Source organism: Trichoderma atroviride, chromosome 2 (genome assembly GCF_020647795.1).
Source record: "Trichoderma atroviride chromosome 2, complete sequence".
Classification (NCBI taxonomy): domain Eukaryota; kingdom Fungi; phylum Ascomycota; class Sordariomycetes; order Hypocreales; family Hypocreaceae; genus Trichoderma; species Trichoderma atroviride.
This window is the reverse complement of record NC_089401.1, coordinates 3,775,631-3,793,590: the sequence shown is the minus strand read 5'-3', so window position 1 is coordinate 3,793,590 and position 17,960 is coordinate 3,775,631. Positions and strand designations below refer to the sequence as shown.

Genomic DNA, 17,960 nt, shown 5'->3' with positions numbered 1-17,960 from the left:
AGGCCATCACAGACGTAAACTGCATGTGTTTCGGATTTCAGATATACTTTATACTACATGGCATATGATGATTGCTGCCTTTGCAGCGAAAAGAAGAAGAAAAGGCAAAGTCAGGCTATTCCTTCCGGTTTCTACGTCTGGCACTCTCCTAATGTTGTCAGCAGCCAAACAACATATCTAGTCTTGTCTCTCCTAGCTCCATTACAACTTGCTCCATAACAGTTGTGATACGCAATTCCTGGAGCAGGGCCTAGTTAATCAGCACTATCACGAGTTAGATCTGCATATATTCACACCCATGACATGTACACGAACAAAAGTCACGGTTACTCATGATTTGAGCCCAGAGGTATTATTGAAGAGCCTATTTAAAACAGTATAGCTTGATCGTAAAAAGGGGGGGCTTGCATCTAACAATTAACCCCAGTGAAGTCAAAGAAGTTTTCCATCCCCAGTCCCCAAAGGTATAAATAATGTCAGTGTCAAGACATTTACTCCTCCATAGGAGCATCCTCCTCGTACTCCTCGCCATCGTCGGCCGAGGCATCCTGGTATTGCTGGTACTCGGAAACAAGATCGTTCATGTTGGATTCAGCCTCAGTAAACTCCATCTCGTCCATGCCTTCACTAGTGTACCAGTGCAAGAAAGCCTTGCGGCGGAACATGGCAGAGAATTGTTCACCAACGCGACGGAAAATTTCCTGAATAGCAGTAGAGTTACCGACAAAGGTGGAAGAAATCTTGAGGCCCTTGGGGGGGATAGAGCACAGGGCGGTTTGGATGTTGTTGGGAATCCACTCCACAAAGTAGGCAGAGTTCTTGTTCTGGACGGTGCGCATCTGGTCCTCGACCTCCTTCATGGCAACCTTGCCACGGAAGATGGTGGAGCAGGTCAGATAACGGCCGTTGCGGAAATCGGAGGCAGCCATCATGTTCTTGGGATCCATCATCTGCTGGGTCAACTCGGGAACAGTAACGGCGCGGAAAGAATGGGCGCCAGGGCTAGTCAGGGGCGCAAAGCCGACCATGAAGAAATGCAGACGAGGGAACGGCACCATGTTGACGGCGAGCTTACGAAGGTCAGAGTTCAGCTGGCCAGGGAATCGGAGAGATGTAGAGACACCAGACATGACGGCAGAAACCAGATGGTTCAGATCGCCGTATGACGGGTTGGACAGCTTGAGGGTCCTCATGCAGATATCGTACAGGGCTTCGTTGTCGATACAGAACGTCTCGTCGGAGTTTTCAACCAGCTGGTGCATAGACAGGGTGGCGTTGTAAGGCTCGACGACGGTGTCGGAGACCTTGGGCGAAGGAACGACGGAAAATGTGGCCATCATACGATCGGGGAACTCCTCACGGATCTTGGAGATCAACAAGGTACCCATACCGGAACCGGTACCACCACCCAGGGAGTGCGTAATCTGGAAGCCCTGAAGGCACTCACAGTTCTCAGCCTCGCGACGAACGACATCGAGAACCTGGTCAACCAGCTCAGCACCCTCAGTATAGTGACCCTTTGCCCAGTTGTTACCAGCACCGGACTGGCCAAAGACAAAGTTGTCAGGGCGGAACAGCTGGCCAAAGGGGCCAGAGCGAACGGCATCCATGGTACCAGGCTCGAGATCGACGAGAACAGCACGAGGAACATATTTGTTGTTGGACGCCTATGATAAACAAAAGACGTTAGATTCCACAGTCTAGGCTGAAATCGAAAGTCAAGTAGGGCGCTGGCAAAAGTTACACACCTCGTTAAAGTAGACGTTCAAACGGTCGAGCTGCTGGTCGGAAGTACCACCATAAACACCGCTGGAGTCAAGGCCGTGCTCGCCAGAGATGGTCTGCCTATAAGTATGAATGAGTATGCGATTCGTCAAGACGCGTGGAGCCGATTTTTCGCTGTTTTTTCGAAGGAAAAACGTACCAGAAGGCAGAACCAACTTGGTTACCCTGCGCAAATTGTTAGCATCGCGATGTCGCGTTTTGTGCGGGGAGGCAGCGCCCCTAGGAGGGGCAAAAGAGCAGAGTACTTACACACTGACCGGTCTGGAGGTGAACCTGCGCGTCGAAGAAAAATCATATGTCAGTTTGTATTCACATCAAAAGGGTATAGCCATGTTGATCGTCCATGCAGACTGCCGAGTTGGGAGCTCTGCAACAATTGACGAGCGGTGGGCGCGTGAGGAAAGCTTCCTCAGCTCTGATAGTGGGGGGGGACGAGGCGTCAAAACAAACTCACAATCTCACGCATTTTGCAGACTGACGGATGAAGCTAAAGAAAAGATTTGTATTAAAAGGAAATAGGAAGAATCGAGTGTTCCGTAGCTTCGGATGCGAGGAAATGTAGGAGGTGGAAGATGTAGAGAGAGAAAGAAAGGAAGGGAGGGCGAGTTGGTAATAAGAAAAAAAAACCGGCTGGATGAGGTGGACAGTCGGCGCGGCAGGCAGGCGCAAAATCAACAATGAAAAATAAGAAATATTAGTACCGCTTCGGGCAAAGCCTGCGGCGGGATGATCCGGTCTAGCTCTGCAAGTTGCAGAGGGCTGTGGCGCTAGTCCTGACTGGGAGCTGCCAAATTGTGCCGTCCCCAGCTCGACCGCAAGACAATTTCCAAGGGGAAATTCTGTGGCCAGCTGTGCTACCTGGTTTAGGGGTTGCGTTGTTGTAATTAGGGGTAATCTCTGTTCTGCGGTGCAAGTTCTGTCTTGTTCTGTCTCTGCTGCCACTCTGTGCCTCGTATTTCCTGTTGTTCAAATAGTTTTTCTGTTCAAGCCCGGTGCGGCTCAGGCACCGCTTAGTCTCGCCCAAAGATGCATACACTTGGCCGTTATGGAGCCAGGTGGTGGTTAATCTACAGGCACCCGGCAGGCACCTACTTTACCAGACATTTCTAGTACGATTCTTAGCTGCCTAACAGTTTTAGCACATACAATGGCATCAATGCTTCTCGATCCGACGAATTGGTTGGCGCCTAAAGTCCTACAGAAGACGGCCAAAGGCTGCATCTTTGGCAGCCCCCTGCTTGCCCATGGCATCCACCTGCGGGGCCATGTCAAATCCAAAATGACAACCTCATCTTCCCTTTTCAGCATCCACCAGCTAATGATAGCCCCTGGAAGTAGAGGCTACGGCGGAATTGCCCACTTTTCATAATCCTCCCTCCAAGAGTTGACATGGCAATGGCTGTCCGAGGTACGGAGTACAAGTCCAGAGCACTTCCCCAGATGGCTTAATTGTTTAATTGTCAGCAGGTGGGTTCAAGCGCCCGTCACCTGAGCTTCTCCTTTACCGGCTGCCTGGATTTCACTATCCTTGATTAGTATGCTGTAGACTAAGTAGGTTATAGGCTCTTCACCGGTGCTGCTTTATTTCGCAGCACAATTATGTACGAATAGAAGTTTCTTATCCTAGGGGTAAGACGCACTGCCTTCCGCCTCCCTAGGTACTAGTAACCTTCAAGTGAAGCAAGGAGTACTTTAGGCACTCACTTCAAAGTAAGATAACAATATGAGCTGTCGACCCTAAGAAAGCACTGACATTACTGTTTGAGGTAAGATACCAACCAAGGCTCCAGCGACATGGCCTTCAAGAGGCGAGACTCAATGCTCCGAGCCCTTTTGGTAGAAAATGACGTCTCTAACGTTGCTTCATTAACCCATCTATACGTTTACTAGTCCTTCTCGGCAATGGCTTGTAATCTCTCCTCAATCTCGTCCTCGGTGAGCTTTCTAAAACCCGGGTCCGTACCCTCTTTGCCGTCTGTTCGAGGGCCGCCAACAATACCAATCTCAATCTCTCCCTTCTTGAAGTCCATGCTGAGAACCGTGCTCAATGTTGTAATGGCCAGCTCAACAACCTCTTCCCATGATCCTTCGGCATGCTCCTTGTTCCGCAGCTTCTTTTCCAGATGGTTCATAGCCTCCTGCTGTTTGGGGCCTGCGGCAGTGCCCTTGTAGCCGATAAAGTATCCAGCCGGATCACACTTGAAGAGTTGGGGTCCCCGCTCGTCGTCCAGGCTGATAATGGTGGTAGCAACACCGTAAGGTCGCATGTAAGCCTAGTAAAAAGCGTCAGTTATATGGGTCCAAAAGTTACATCTCATAGAAACAGGCCGTCCTTACACGCTGGGTGTACACTTGGCTGATGTTGGCCAGTCGTTTGGCCAGGACATCAGCCGGCATCTCGTAGCCGTATTTGTATCGAAACTCTGCGGCTTCTCCTTGGGCACGCTGAGAAAAGGCTCTGGCGTCGGCAATAGAGCCTGTGATGACGCATCCGACGGAGGGGGAGATTTGGAAGATGTGAGAGACAGATGAGGGGTCGATGAGCTTATCCTGCGCCCAAGAGATCAGTCAATGTAAGGCAGCATTTGGGCGATGCCAATACCCACGGGAACTTTCTTCTGTGACAAGACAACGGCGCAGTCCTTGCCTCGCAGGCCTACAGACATGATGTTTGCGGCTGTGATTGCCTTGAAGGCATATTCTAGGTTGGAGATGTCAGCTAGGTCGGCTCGGGCTGGGCGACAAGATGCAGGCGGCGGAACTCGACTCAAGCGTTCGAATCGGTCTTGTTATTCGGGGCTGTGAACTTACCGACTTGGTACAGACGACCATTGTCGGCGAAGATGGTGATATGTCGGTCGTATGCGCTGGCTAAGGGCGTTGCAAGTCAGTATGCGGGAGGGATGATGGCGGGGATAGCTATGATGTAGCCTAGCTTACCAGACATGGTGACGGCAGTGTTGGCCCTATCGAGGGCAGTCGCAAGAAGATATATTCACGGCAGCTGCTCGAGTCTGCTATTGTCTGGGTCCGAAGGGAGGAATTGCGAATGTCAAGGTCGATTGTCGATATGGGCTGCTGGTAGCTTCATCAAGGCCGTACGCGTTAGCACAGCTTGCCTAGAGCACAAGTCACTGGCAGCTTGGCCGGAAAGGCTGAAGGTGCATGGTTACGTAATGTCGGAGCCTGAGGCGCCATTCAAGAGAAGGCTCAAGCATCCACCCTGGACGCGGCCACCGATATGCAGTGGAGCTTTTAGAAAAAAAACCGGCGGGGCATCTTATCAGTGAGCGCCCAGCAGAAATCAAATAAGAGACCATTCGCGCAAACAACTTTTTGAGGATATCAATTAGCTTTTAATTGAAGATTTGCAGCAAGCAATTGGGGACCTGCATTGGCTCGTTTTCCTCCTGGACTGTCCTTTCAACCTCCCAAGACCACCGTCGTCTGTGAAGTCTTGTCAATTGCGCAGAGCGTGGCTCTCCTACAACCACACGCGATCAGAGCCCAATCGACGATTGTTTGCGCCTCTCGTTCTACCAGCTTTCGAATCACCACAATCGAGGGCTTTCCACCACCTTCTACGCACCATGATTTCCTCGGGCGACGGAGCGTCGGCTCGTGCGCCAGCCTGGAAGAGATTGGGCCTGAAGCTCAAGCAGTCTTCCGCACCCGAAGCAGCAAATGAAACCCTGCAGGTTGGGCATCCAAGCAGTAGCAGGACCCAGCAGACACCGTCCAAGCGGAAGCCCGAAGCCCCGCCAGCGGGCGAACCTCTGTCGGCATTGAAAAAGTTTCGGAACGACTCGCATCCTGCAGCTTCTAACCCTCAGCTGAAGAAGAGAAAGTCGGTTTCGTTTGGGGAGACGCCCACAAAAAGTGGAATCGATGCCAAGGGGCCCGTCAACAAACCACCTCCCAAGAAAGCAAAAACCCCTGGCAAGAAGAAGGCCAATGCTGCCGTTGCCCCTTCGGATATCAAGCCTGCGCTCGAGTATTTGAGCCAGTGGAAGTCTGCTCGGGACTCGTGGAAGTTTAACAAGAACTACCAGACCATCCTCATCAAGCACGCATTCGACCCCGTGCTCTTCCCTTCGGCCAACATTGATACCTTTTATCTTTATATCCGAGACATCAAGGGCTTTGTTCGCACGAGACTACAAGAAACCGCCATGGAAATCCGAACCAAGGACAGCACAGAAGGAGCCGCAGGCTTCCCGGAAGGTTCAGTGAACCTCCCGGAGAAGCAACTAAGATACGACCAGCTGCTCGCGCAATTGCTTCATTCGCAGGCGGGGCAGAAGAGGAAGACCTTCCATGAGGTCGAATACCGGACTTCATCAGAGGACGTCGACGATGTAATCAGGCGTGTGATCAAGCGAATGCGCGCAGAGCTAGTTCTAGACCAACTGTCCGAGGGCGAGGAGTCCGATGCCAGCCACACCACCACGGCCACAGCGTCTTCCGGAGTGAGCATCGCCGAAAGCAACACAACCAAGGCTACCGAAGGTGATAACCAGGTCAAATTAAAGGAGGGGCCCAGCAAGCGCAAGAGAAAGCTGCGTACCACTGTGGACGACAGCAGCTCCTCGGAATCAGAGAGCGACTCGGACGACAGCAGCAGCTCTTCAGACGATTCTGATTCCGATTCTGACTCTGACGATGGAAAGGAGGCTGATAAGGGCCACGAGTCTTCCAGCAGCGAATCCTCCTCTTCTTCCTCTTCATCCTCTTCATCAGAAGACGAGTCTGGCTCGGACGACGAGAGCTCAGATGAAGAGTAAGAAAAGCCACAATCTACTCTTTTCCAATCTTGTACTGTTTCTCTTTGGCCTTGCTAGCCGACTGGGAGTTTGCTTTTCTATCATCCACGGTTACGACTTTTTTTTTTTTTCTGTTTGTTTTATTAAATCAGCCATCATACGTAGACTGCTACATGCAGTCACGCCACATGGGAGATTGTATGATACCTGGAGATTTCCAAGTTTTGGAGGGCTTTCTTTTCGAGTATATATAGAACGGGGGTGGCCATTTATTCTTCGTTTCTGTGGGAGGACCTGTATATACATGTATGTACTATACCATTAGAGCGCATGAGCGACGGATAGATTTCCTAAAGACATGAGGAGCAGATGAAAGAAAAGAATTTCCTTTTGGTATATACGAACTTTTCCCCCTTGATCGATTATATCTTTTCTGCTCTTGACTAGACTTAGACAAACAATTTGGTAAACCCTTCCCTTGGCGGCTGCAGCCAATTCCTCTCATCATACTCTCTACCCTCACCCTCAATAATATGAAAGGTGTAAATGATTCTCCCCTTCTGGCTCGTATTCCTCTCGCTCTTATGCAGCATGTTGCCATGAATCAGCACCAAATCTCCCGCCTTGACTTCACCAGGGACATACTCCCCGCCCCTTTGCTCACCACCATACTCGTCCCCAGGAGGAAACCTCAGCCCATCATTATCCACAATCTCCGTGCCCGCGCCGCCCGCCTTGCGCACCAGCCTCTTCTCAATCGGCGCCCAGCGATGCGACCCGGGCAGAAAGCTCAGGCACCCATTCTCCAGCGTGGCATCCTCCAGCGCGTACCAGAAGCCCACGGCCGACGGCGCACTCGTGTACAGAAACGTCGAGTCCTGGTGTGGCGGCACGGCGCCGCCAATCTCGGGCTGCTTGCAGATGACCATGCTCTGCAGGCATCTGGCGTCCTTGAAGCCGAGATCTCTCGCCACGGCAGCAGGGCTGACCTCGCCTGCTGCGCTGGTGGCCTTGGAGTCGATGAGACGCGCAAACGGCGGCGATAGGGCGTGCAGGTAGTGCCCAATCTTGTTGACGGCGCGCTCCTTTGGCTTCGTCAGGTTGCCCGCCTCGTCAAAGGCGTCCTCCTCGAAGAAGAAGCGGACTTTGTCCCCCGACGAGAGGAAGTAGTCGTCGCCGACATGGTCGGACTTTTCGCCGGTGGAGAAGCGCGTGAGGGGGGTGGTCCTTGAGGGAGAAGTTCTCCAGCAGGCTGTGAGTCTCGTTTAAGAGAGAGGCTACGGTTTCGGGGCGGAGAGCATTTCGGATGATGAGGTAGCCGTCCTTGTTGAAGGATGAGAGCTGCTCGGATGTGAGGCCGGGAGCTGCTGATTCGGCCATGATGAAGGCTGGAGCTTGTTTCTTAAGAAGGACGGTGATAAACAAGGAGAGATTAGAGAATTACATGGAAATCCTGGGGAAATTAGTCCAGGCGTCTTACGGCCTATCGGCGAACTTTTGATAATGAATGTAGTCTCTCTCTTCTCTAAGTGGGGTGATATTGATCTTTTTACTCCATGTTTACTATCAACCCCGCCACAAGCCGCCTCGTGTCAACCGGTTCGCTCCCCGAAAGTCGGACTCCGCCGACGGCCTAGGACAATTTCAAAGTTACTAAATACATATCACAGCTTTTTTTTTTTCCTTTCTTGCAACCAAGTACTCAAAACATCGAGGCTTGGTTGTTTCATTACTCCGTCATATATATAGAGAATTAACCATGATATGGCTGTACATTGCGTACTGCAAGCCTGAAAACATATGAATAGCGCCGTTTGCGTATAACTTTCAAAAACAAGTCGTTTATGTATACACTGACCAATGTGTAACAACTCCCAAAACGCCAGACTATATACCAAATGTGCGGTTTCACTGATAAGAGAAGACAAAGAGAGAATCAACAGTCATGAGAAGAATCGGATGCGCCGGATGGAAACAGCCAAGAATTCGTAAAGCACAGCCTTTGCATCGCTTTCAAACACGTTGTGAAAAGAATCAAGCATTAAGCGGATCATCGAGAAATTCGTAGCCCTCTTCGGGCGGGAGCAAGTAGGCAGACGCCGCGAGACCAGCCGCGATGACCAAGGAGATGCCAGCACTAACAGTGCCAAGGTACCACGAGACATCGAGATTCCACCCCGGAACGGTAAACTGGTCGTCATGGTCGTACAAGTACGCCTGTGCAACAACAAAACAGTCAGTGCTGAAGGCGTATCTTTGGCTCTGAAATGACAACGTACCACTATGGAGATGATGATGAACTCGACAACAGATACCAGCGTCAACAGGGCAGAGACAAACGGCCAGCCCGTCTCGCGCCTGTACTTTCCGCCGCCCATGACGAGCGCAAAGGCGATCAAGCTGGCGAGACACAGGATAATGGTGAATGAGGCCATGAAGCCGACCGTCCGCCACATGGAGCAAAAGTACCGCTCGCCATACTGGCAGAGCTCCTTGGAGGGGAAATCGCGACAGTGCGGATCGTCGAGGCTGGAGCAGCTCTTGTGCAGGCCAATGTGCTTCTCGAGCGTCTCGCCGGCGGTCGTGGTCACCGAGTACGAAACCCAATGGGGCTCTGTGATGGAGGCGACAATCATGGCCGTGGCTATACCGGCGCAGTTAGTTCCATTTTTTTCTTTCCTTGCGCTTGGCACAAATCCATCGCAACTTCAAAGCTCGTGGTATGTGGTGGTAGCTGCTCTTGTTTGGGGCGCACGTTGGACTTCGATGACGTACCGGCAACAAAGGCCACCAGGCCAGCTGTGTAGACATAGACCCGAGTCATGGCTGAGCACGAAAACAAAACAAAAAAAAATCCCTATCGCAGACTATTTCCTCAAGGACCAAAAAGAACAAGTGTTGAGATGGGAATTGAGCAATGAGGTGAAAGGGGATGAGAGCCAACCAGCGCTGCCTGGCCAGATTGAGGCTGTGGCAGATCGCAGGCACTCGATCCCTGGTGGGTGGGAAAGCAAGGCAGCGCAATAAGAGAAACGTACTGCGAGCTAGCCTATTAACATAAATAGCGCTATGCGTCGAGCAATCCTGTTAGCTGCCTACTGTAAACAAGTCCCAGCTACCTCAATAGGTGGCCTCTCCCTTCGCCTAGCCATTTTGCATGACGAATGCGACATCTCATCGCAAACACATCACGGCGCTCTGCATGACGCTTCCCCTTTGCATCGCCTCCAATGGCCGCACAGCTCGAGGCAACCACCAGCCGATTAGCCCGCAGCTCTTTGTCTCATTTGTCATTCAGTCACATCCTCGACCCAAGCACATGCTGATAGGATGCTCGGGGTCTCACTCGTCTCACTCTGCGCGATAAGGACAATCGCCCATTCAACGTTCACAGGCGTATCCACTTCATCGTGAGAAAGGGCTATATAATGAGTCATACCACGACGCAATATCACCAAGAAAAAGCAATTTGGCGCAGTGGAAGCGCGCCGGGCTCATAACCCGGAGGTCGCACGATCGAAACGTGCAATTGCTAAATTGGTTCCTTTCTTTTTTTGCTCTTTTTTTGTGATGAATTAGCTGTGCAGTCTGTTTCTCTTCTCTAAATTCATTTCTTGCAGTGCCTTCTTTTTGTTGTTCGAGGTCGCATGGTCTCCGAATGACGTGCATGATGCATGTACAAGTACGAGCTTGTACCCGCATGGCGCTTGCAAAGCAACCGTACTCTGTACATTCTGTCGCTCAGCTCTCCGCAAACTTCTAGGCTCAAAGCGGCAGCAGCAGCTCCGAAGCGCCGGCATCGCCATCGGGCGTCAACCGGAAGCTCTTAGTATCTTACCTCACTATAAGCCAATTTCTCTCTCCTTGTCTCCCCGCCCACTACACATGCTTCTCCGCCATGCGAATGCTGTTTAGGCCAATCTCACTCTTGCAAAGCCCTAGATACTTGTCCAAGCCAACAACAGCCCTTTCACCCCTCCTTCGCTCTGCAGCCTTTCGTAAAATGTCGTCCTCGGGTCCAGCTCCGGTGCTCAAAAAGCCCATCAAAATCTCCTGCATCCAGCTGGCCTCTGGTGCCGACAAGGATGCCAACCTCAAGCATGCCGCCGAAAAGGTAGCCGAGGCCGCCCAGTCCGGCTCCAAGCTCGTCGTCCTGCCCGAATGCTTCAACTCTCCCTACGGAACAAACTACTTCCCCAACTACGCCGAGACGCTGCTCCCCTCGCCGCCCACAAAGGAGCAGTCTCCTTCGTTCCACGCATTGTCCGCCATGGCCGCCGAGAACGGCATCTACCTCGTCGGCGGCTCCATCCCCGAGCTCGAGCCCGAGACCAAAAAGTACTACAACACGAGCCTGACCTTTGGGCCCGACGGCAAGCTGCTGGCCACCCACCGCAAGACGCACCTCTTCGACATTGACATCCCCGGCAAGATCACCTTCAAGGAGTCCGAGGTCCTCAGCGCCGGCAACAAGGTGACGCTCGTCGACCTACCCGAGTACGGCAAGATTGGCATCGCCATCTGCTACGACGTGCGCTTCCCCGAGCTGGCCACCATTGCTGCCCGCCGCGGTGCTTTCGCCCTCATCTATCCGGGAGCCTTCAACCTCACCACTGGCAACTTGCACTGGCGTTTGTTGGCTCAGGGCCGTGCTGTGGATAACCAGATCTATGTGGCCTTTTGCAGTCCCGCCAGAGACATGAGCGCCAGCTACAACGCCTGGGGACACAGCTTGATTGTGAACCCCATGGCCAAGATTTTGGTCGAGGCGGATGAGAATGAGACTACTGTCCAGGCAGAGCTAGTGGGCGAGGATATCGCCGAGGCGCGGAAGAATATCCCGCTGAATACTCAGCGGAGATTTGACGTGTATCCTGACGTTAGTCAGAGAGAGATTTCGTTTGACAGGTTGTAGAGGCATAATATAGACATGAAAGCAGGTAAAGACCAAACAAGATAAAGGTTAATGATAATACAATTATGAGAGACGCTGTGCGTACTCATTCAAGACATGATGATCCAATTACAAAGTCAGTTGTCGCGGTCTTCATGCACTGTAGGCTAAATCAATCAACAAGGCAGTCATTGTCATGAGAAAAGCGATCTATTAGATCTTTATTTCAGCTTCTCTCTACATTTAGAGCGTAGCACTCTATATTTCCCTTGATCCTTTTCACGGCCTGAAGTCCAACTTTTTTTATCCTTCTGCGCTAATGCCATTGCTCATCAAAGGAAAATTCAAATCCTTCTTGTTTCATTTTTTTGTTTTCTAACACTCTTTATTTCGTCCATGTCAACTTCCCTTACTCCAGAGCCTTCTTAGCAAAGGTAGGCAGGATGAAGCTGGCCTTGTGGATCTCGGCGTTGTAGTAGCGGCACTTCTGCTCCTCCTCCTCGGGGGTCCAGCTGCGCAGGGGAACGCGGACGTTGCGGTTGGCGTCCTTGCAGCAGACCATGAAGCCGATCTGGCCGGAGGGGTAGGTGGGGATGGTGGTGTAGGCGTACTCGGCGACGGGGAAGATCTCCTTGCAGTCCTTCTTCAGCTGGGTGATGAGAGGAAGGTGGAGCCATTGGTTCTCAGCTGTAGGAATTACAAGAGTTAGTTATCTACCAAGTGCATCAACGATGGAAATAAAAGCAAAAAAAGCATAGGGAGCTGAAGCTCTAGCGGAACAATGAATGTTCTGCCCTATGGTCTTTCATAATAAGCGGCTGTACTCGGAACTACCGAGCGGCCCTCGTGAGAAAGCAGCACTAGCTCTGGCAGCCCCTAGGGAGTCGGAGTATGGATGCAGTCACCAAAGCTGGTTCCAAAATGCACACCAAAGATGCAAAATGCAGGAAACCAGAACGGGTCGCTCTAGCATGCCGGCCAAAACCCTAAAGGGGCTACACGCCTTCTCGAAGAAAAAAGAGACATACAACCTTGGGTCGTGATGACACCTCCCTCGCGGAGGGCGTCGTGGAGAAGCTGGAAGTAGGGCTTCTTGAAGAGGCTCTCGGCGGGGCCCTCGGGATCAGAAGAGTCGGTGATGATGACGTCGAAGGTGTTCTTGTAGTCGTCCAGGAACTTGAAGCCGTCGCCAACGTGGGTCTTGGACTTGGGGTGGTCAAAGCCGACGGACATGTGGGGGAGGAACTGCTTGGACAGGCGGATGACGGCCTCGTCAATGTCGCAGAGGATGGCCTCCTCGACGCAGTCGTGCTTGACAACCTCGCGGAGGACACCGCCGTCACCACCGCCGATGACGAGGACCTTCTTGGGGTTGGGGTGGGAGTTCATGGCCAGGTGGGTGATCATCTCCTGGTAGGAGAACTCGTCGCGCTCGGTGGCCTGGATGACGTTGTCGAGGACGAGGACGTTGCCGTAGTCGGTGGACTTGAAGATGAGCACGTCTTGGTACTGGCTCTTCTCGTGGTGCAGGACCTTTTCGACCTTGAGGGTCATGGCCTGGCCGGGCCACATGTTGGAGATTTCGCGGAACCAGCCATCTGGTTGGAGCTGTTAGCACATCTACACGCAACGGCAGTAATGATGGGTGAATGAAATATCGAGAGCACAGCTTGATTGAGGCTGGAGTTCCATGCTGCAACTTCTACTCCAGCTCAATTGGGGATTCCACGCTGACTTTTTTTTTCTTATCACGATTTCTTATCGCAGCATCTGGAATCAACAAAACGGACACCCTAGCTGTCTCAAGGCATATCCAGCATCTCACAGCTTCTGCTCCTCTTATACATCAAATAAAAACATTCAATGGAGTCGCAGAAGCATGTGCCGATGCTTTCAACGTCATGCCCCGCCATCCATGAACACGGTCATGGAGGGGCAATTGGAACAAAAATTTCCAGAGCAGCGGGGTATGAGCACAAGGTGAAGATGGGATTCAGCAGCAGACCTACCTTGGATGGTGGGGTGGACAATTTCGTTGGACATTTTGGCTGTGGTGTGAAGGACTCGTGAGGATAAAACACGGGGTATCAATATGGGAATAAAAGAAGATGAAGAGGAAGAAAAAGAAGGAGGAGGAGGAAAAGAGAGTGACGGCGGGCGACGAAAATTCGGGGGCCCAGACGCAGGGAGCCGAGCGCCTAACTCGCAACGACGAGCCGTAGCTGGGCTCGAGTCTGGTGGGGTGAAAATTTTTGGCGCACTTTTCAACTTGAGCCCAAGAATGTGGTTCTGGATCTGATGCCGGCTCTGGGGCTGCACGACGGACAGCAGCCGTGGGCGGGCTGCTGGAATCATTTGGACCAAGTCATGGAGATGTCTGATTTGTTACTTTATATATAATATCCCAGAAGAGATGTTAATTAGAGCAGCATCAACAACGAATTATGAGGTTTGGTACCTGTCGATTGGGTTTACACCTTGCAGAGTGCTTGCAGCCTGTACCTTGCCGGTACCCCTTTGAGAAACATGACGTCGGGAAGCTTCAAGCTAACCGAGACCAGTCATTGCACCCCAAGCCCTCCATTGAGCTCCCACACGGCCGAATGATTGGCTCAGCTGCCCAGCTCTAAGCCCGAAAATGATAACCTTATAAGTATTTTTTTGACTAGGCCGTCGCAGGTACTTGGGGCGGCATGGGAGGAAAAAAAGTTAGTGGGCAATGCGGAAGAAAGCTTCATGATGGAGCAATTCGTGACTGGCTACCAAGTTCCGCTTGCAATAACCATGAACCCACCAGGCCTGGAATTTCTCGGGAAATTCCCGCATCAGGCAATGCATCACGCTATCAACTATAACAGACTATCACTCTTATGAACATTTTATAGCAGTTCTTGCAGCTATTAGTGGGCTGGCAAGCTTGGGGGCATTTGCTGTGAGACTACCGGATGGTGGGCAAAGTATTCAGCGAGACTGCAATTTCTACATGACTTGGTACAACCAAATACATCTCATTCAACTTACTCATATGCCATGTTGATCATGTATTGTAGATGGAACTCTTTGGCAATTTATCCTGCATTATCTACTGCCTAGATGCTTTTTACACCCGTCAAAAGTTGAAAACTTCTCTATACCCAGAATTCACCTACCCTGAAACTCGTTAGAATTATACTTTTCTCTCTCCTTCCATGCAAAATTGTGATTGCCATCACACCTTATATCTTCAGTATCTGCATCAGCAGTCCTTCGTCCTGTAAGTCTATCATCTCTACTTGTAGCCATAGCTTTCAATCGGGTTTCATGTCCTAGGTGAACACAGATATGAATCAGCATGCTGCAAAAAGAAAAAAAGAATGGAGACATACGCCAAGATGAAAACTTGACAAAAGAGCAAAAAAAGAAACCAATCATTTTTGGAAATATAGGAAAAGCCCAACGCGGGGGTCGAACCCGCAACCTTGAGATTGTAATACAGAATGTGTAACTCATAAGAGTCTCACGCTCTACCGATTGAGCTAGCCGGGCAGGCTATTGTTGAATGGACGATGTGGATAAACTGCCTATGAGGGTTTGCTACCAAGCGCCACACAGATCGCTATTAACAGCCCAAACGTTTGTTCTGCTCATAAGATATTTGCAAAACGCTCTCAAATCTTGCTTGGATATCATTTCTTGAAGATTTTCTTTTCTCTACATTTTGTGAATATTAATAGAGTGTCTCGCCCAAAAATGACACATAGGAGCTGTGATACAACTCCTTTCTGCGCTCCGCACGCCTTCTGCCGCAGGATGAAGACGATCGTCTACATGTACATATTAGCACAGAATATCATAGCAGGAAGCATGATGTCCAAAATGTTTTATTATTTGATATGGATTCTATCTAGAGATACTGCAAGCACTATTGATTGGCATACAGTCAGTTGAAGTTCATCCGAAACCCATCCTAGAGGTGTGGTAGGGTTCGCGTCCAAGGAGCGTCACAATCTATCCGTATCTGCTGCAGTGAAATAGGCCGGACTACTCGCTCTGAAACCTCCAGTCCAATAATCGCGTCGCCATGAGACCGAATAGTATCGCTGTCAAGCGTTTCGTATACAATATCAAGCCTAAAGCCGCCACGCCTGGTAGTGACGGCTTCCCAGATCTCGACGACTGAAGGCTGCAAGGTGAGGCCCCATGTACCTTTCCATGTGATAATAGCAGATCGATCTTCTTTCATCAGCTCGTATTTAAAGTGAGCTGCGAGTTTCTTTCGTCCGTTCCAAATTTCCATAGTCTCGAGCTTTGGCATACGAGTGGCCGCGCATCCTGCTCGTTGAAGCATATCTATGATGTCTGTGTGGCTTTGTTGAGGCGTCAATAGTTGCGAAGTGAGAACCAACAACGTCAAATTAGGCCACTCCTGTGAAGATTGGCCATGGGCGTTGAAGAATTCGCAAGCGTCCACCATGAATGACCCCGAGAGAGACTCAAAATTGAGACTGACTTTCGAGAGGATTCGACTAAGAGCTGTACTTGGAGTCCGAATGCTCTTGAACCTAGAATCCATGATGCTGAAGGTCTCCGCATACTTTTCGTTAAAGTTTTCGAAGATTGTCAGGTTTTTTAGATCTGTCAAGGCAAGGGACTCGAGAAATTTGAGATGGGCTACATCAACGGTAAACGTCAGTAACAGCAACACCGCCAGACAGTATTTTAATACACGCAGTATACTGTCCTTGTGAGTATATATCAAGAAAATTGCTTACATTCGTCTCTGGATTCCTGTTTCCCATTACCCCATTCCCTCCATGGCTCATAATAGAGCTGTCGAAGCATTGGCAACCGAGAGAGCATTTGAGCAAGCGCCCGAGGCTTCCAACGCCGGCGATTCTGTTGACGTAATAACACACTGGTCACCGCTGGGGCCAATGGCAATTGCTGCCACCATTCATCTTCTTGCTCGTCATTGGTGAATGGAAGAAGAAAAGCATCATCCTGATTCATAATCTCGCCGAATACTCTGTCAATGGCGGCCCTTGGCGTATGGTCTTCCACATTCACGTTGTTCAAGTCATGTTGATCATCAGCAGCTCTGGCCCGGCCTGCTTGCTCAACTACTCGATCATGACCTCCCGTGTTCCATGGAATATCGGGCTCAAAGGTAAGATGTGGAAACCAGTGCTCTGAGTCGCTAGGCGAGTATACAGAGATGTCAAGTGATAAGTTGCTCTCCGACCCCCAGGTGCTGAGGACTGAGAAAAGTTTCTGCAGTGCTGTCATGATAACTTCGCCCTCATCATCATTCGTATTGAACACCCACGTTGGTAGTGCGCAATCAATGCAACAGTATTTGTCCAGTTCAAGACATAGCCACAAGTAGCGCACCAGAGATCGGTTGCGGGATGTCATTGAATCAAACTTGGCGAGACGTGAAGGCGTCAATCTAATTCGTGCAAATGTATGTTGCTCGATTTTCTCTTGCCATTCACGCGATACTGTAGCGAAATCGGCCAACTTGCCGCCATCTTCTATCAGTTTTTGGAGTATCTGATGCTTAATTTCCAGAGGAAACACGTGCCAGGACATCTTGTTGGCTGTTGCTGTGTTAAGTGTTGATTGTATTGATGCCAAAATAAAAAGGGAGAGTAGATTCCGGGAAGACAACAAGAAGACAAACAAACATCGAAGGCTAGGTTTATAGAGGGAGGAATTGTGGGTTGGCCAGATTGACGCGTATTCAAGCTTTACAATATTGTCCACCAGTGGATAATTTAGTCAAAGTTTGACAGTTCTTCAGAGAAAGTTTAAAAGTTCCAGCCGGCCGAATTATAACGTGGCTTTGGGATATATATAGATGTAGCTATCGATACATCTACTTAGGAGTGTAATGGTAGGAGAAAGATTGGCCTTGCATTTGCGTTGCAGAACAACACAGAAGTTAGTTTCAAGAGACATCATCTTACAATCACTATCCCCCAACAACTAGTTCAAACACTGTCTATTCTCACTTGAAGGTCATCTTTCGCTCGCATCCATGGTAAGTAAGTCTAGGAAGTAGAGTTTGCTTGCTAATGTAGCCCAGCCACCAATGTACATCCAACTTCTCTCAAAAACTGTACTATCACGGTTCTGTCTAGGTTAGCGATAGCGAAAGCCTTATTGTGGCCGTTCACCAGATTGCTTGTTGTGAGTATTGCGCTTGAAGGTAGCTTGAAATTACTAACGAACATGTCGTAAGATAGTAGGCAATGTCATCTAGAGGCAATGTCTTGGGAATCACGATATGAAGTACACGCCTGTGCATGTAGTACCTAGGTAGGTAGTAGTCTTCTTCCAGGTACTTCTTTTATGGAGGCACTAATGCAGCTTACTTTTCGGGCCGCTACATGTAGTTGACACGTGTTTATAGCACACAATAGGTAGATTTGTTAGGGCCACCGACGCGATAATAGTCTGACTTGATACCTAGTCAATGCCTAGTCAATTCAAAGATCTCTAGGTATATAAAAATCATCCAACACTATATAATATTC

The 17,960-nt window shown here is 50.2% G+C and overlaps 9 protein-coding genes and 2 non-coding genes across 12 annotated transcripts; 3 read left to right on the top strand and 8 right to left on the bottom strand.

Annotated features, from left to right (window-relative positions):
• Positions 1-321: 321 nt before the first annotated feature.
• Positions 322-2,375, bottom strand: TrAtP1_004032 (uncharacterized protein). The gene is made up of 5 exons (XM_014083680.2): positions 2,240-2,375; positions 2,035-2,058; positions 1,925-1,950; positions 1,749-1,845; positions 322-1,667 (listed from the first exon to the last, which is right to left on the bottom strand). Exons 1-5 carry the CDS (start codon positions 2,249-2,251, stop codon positions 492-494), a joined length of 1,335 nt encoding a protein of 444 aa, XP_013939155.1. The 5' UTR covers positions 2,252-2,375; the 3' UTR covers positions 322-491.
• An 898-nt stretch (positions 2,376-3,273) lies between these two features.
• On the bottom strand, positions 3,274-4,892 carry TrAtP1_004031 (uncharacterized protein). Its single transcript, XM_014083679.2, has 5 exons — positions 4,726-4,892; positions 4,597-4,656; positions 4,392-4,486; positions 4,123-4,335; positions 3,274-4,058 (listed from the first exon to the last, which is right to left on the bottom strand). Exons 1-5 carry the CDS (start codon positions 4,730-4,732, stop codon positions 3,672-3,674), a joined length of 762 nt encoding a protein of 253 aa, XP_013939154.1. The 5' UTR covers positions 4,733-4,892; the 3' UTR covers positions 3,274-3,671.
• A 483-nt stretch (positions 4,893-5,375) lies between these two features.
• On the top strand, positions 5,376-6,569 carry TrAtP1_004030 (uncharacterized protein; the record flags this gene model as incomplete). The annotated part of the gene is made up of 1 exon (XM_066112139.1): positions 5,376-6,569. The coding sequence occupies one exon, from the start codon at positions 5,376-5,378 to the stop codon at positions 6,567-6,569; it is 1,194 nt and encodes a 397-aa protein (XP_065968222.1).
• Positions 6,570-6,997: 428 nt separating this feature from the next.
• On the bottom strand, positions 6,998-7,477 carry TrAtP1_004029 (uncharacterized protein; the record flags this gene model as incomplete). The annotated part of the gene is made up of 1 exon (XM_066112138.1): positions 6,998-7,477. The coding sequence occupies one exon, from the start codon at positions 7,475-7,477 to the stop codon at positions 6,998-7,000; it is 480 nt and encodes a 159-aa protein (XP_065968221.1).
• A 184-nt stretch (positions 7,478-7,661) lies between these two features.
• On the bottom strand, positions 7,662-7,928 carry TrAtP1_004028 (uncharacterized protein; the record flags this gene model as incomplete). Its single annotated transcript, XM_066112137.1, has 1 exon — positions 7,662-7,928. The coding sequence occupies one exon, from the start codon at positions 7,926-7,928 to the stop codon at positions 7,662-7,664; it is 267 nt and encodes an 88-aa protein (XP_065968220.1).
• Positions 7,929-8,582: 654 nt separating this feature from the next.
• Positions 8,583-9,372, bottom strand: TrAtP1_004027 (uncharacterized protein; the record flags this gene model as incomplete). Its single annotated transcript, XM_014083676.2, has 3 exons — positions 8,583-8,765; positions 8,828-9,192; positions 9,324-9,372. 3 exons carry the CDS (start codon positions 9,370-9,372, stop codon positions 8,583-8,585), a joined length of 597 nt encoding a protein of 198 aa, XP_013939151.1.
• A 639-nt stretch (positions 9,373-10,011) lies between these two features.
• On the top strand, positions 10,012-10,083 carry TrAtP1_004026. The gene has a single exon. It is a non-coding gene; the product is annotated as a tRNA-Met (tRNA).
• Positions 10,084-10,551: 468 nt separating this feature from the next.
• On the top strand, positions 10,552-11,463 carry TrAtP1_004025 (uncharacterized protein; the record flags this gene model as incomplete). The annotated part of the gene is made up of 1 exon (XM_014083354.1): positions 10,552-11,463. The coding sequence occupies one exon, from the start codon at positions 10,552-10,554 to the stop codon at positions 11,461-11,463; it is 912 nt and encodes a 303-aa protein (XP_013938829.1).
• Positions 11,464-11,637: 174 nt separating this feature from the next.
• On the bottom strand, positions 11,638-13,557 carry TrAtP1_004024 (uncharacterized protein). Of its 2 annotated transcripts, XM_014083675.2 has the most exons (3): positions 13,452-13,557; positions 12,474-13,040; positions 11,638-12,129 (listed from the first exon to the last, which is right to left on the bottom strand). In XM_014083675.2, the coding sequence occupies exons 1-3, from the start codon at positions 13,483-13,485 to the stop codon at positions 11,852-11,854; spliced, it is 879 nt and encodes a 292-aa protein (XP_013939150.1). In that variant the 5' UTR covers positions 13,486-13,557; the 3' UTR covers positions 11,638-11,851. The 2 variants fall into 2 exon arrangements, with proteins under 2 accessions (XP_013939150.1, XP_065968219.1); XM_066112136.1 differs by having other exon boundaries at positions 11,638-13,040.
• A 1,314-nt stretch (positions 13,558-14,871) lies between these two features.
• Positions 14,872-14,967, bottom strand: TrAtP1_004023. The gene has a single exon. It is a non-coding gene; the product is annotated as a tRNA-Lys (tRNA).
• A 421-nt stretch (positions 14,968-15,388) lies between these two features.
• On the bottom strand, positions 15,389-17,028 carry TrAtP1_004022 (uncharacterized protein; the record flags this gene model as incomplete). The annotated part of the gene is made up of 2 exons (XM_014083674.2): positions 16,194-17,028; positions 15,389-16,092 (listed from the first exon to the last, which is right to left on the bottom strand). Exons 1-2 carry the CDS (start codon positions 17,011-17,013, stop codon positions 15,389-15,391), a joined length of 1,524 nt encoding a protein of 507 aa, XP_013939149.1. The 5' UTR covers positions 17,014-17,028.
• Between the last annotated feature and the right edge of the window lie 932 nt (positions 17,029-17,960).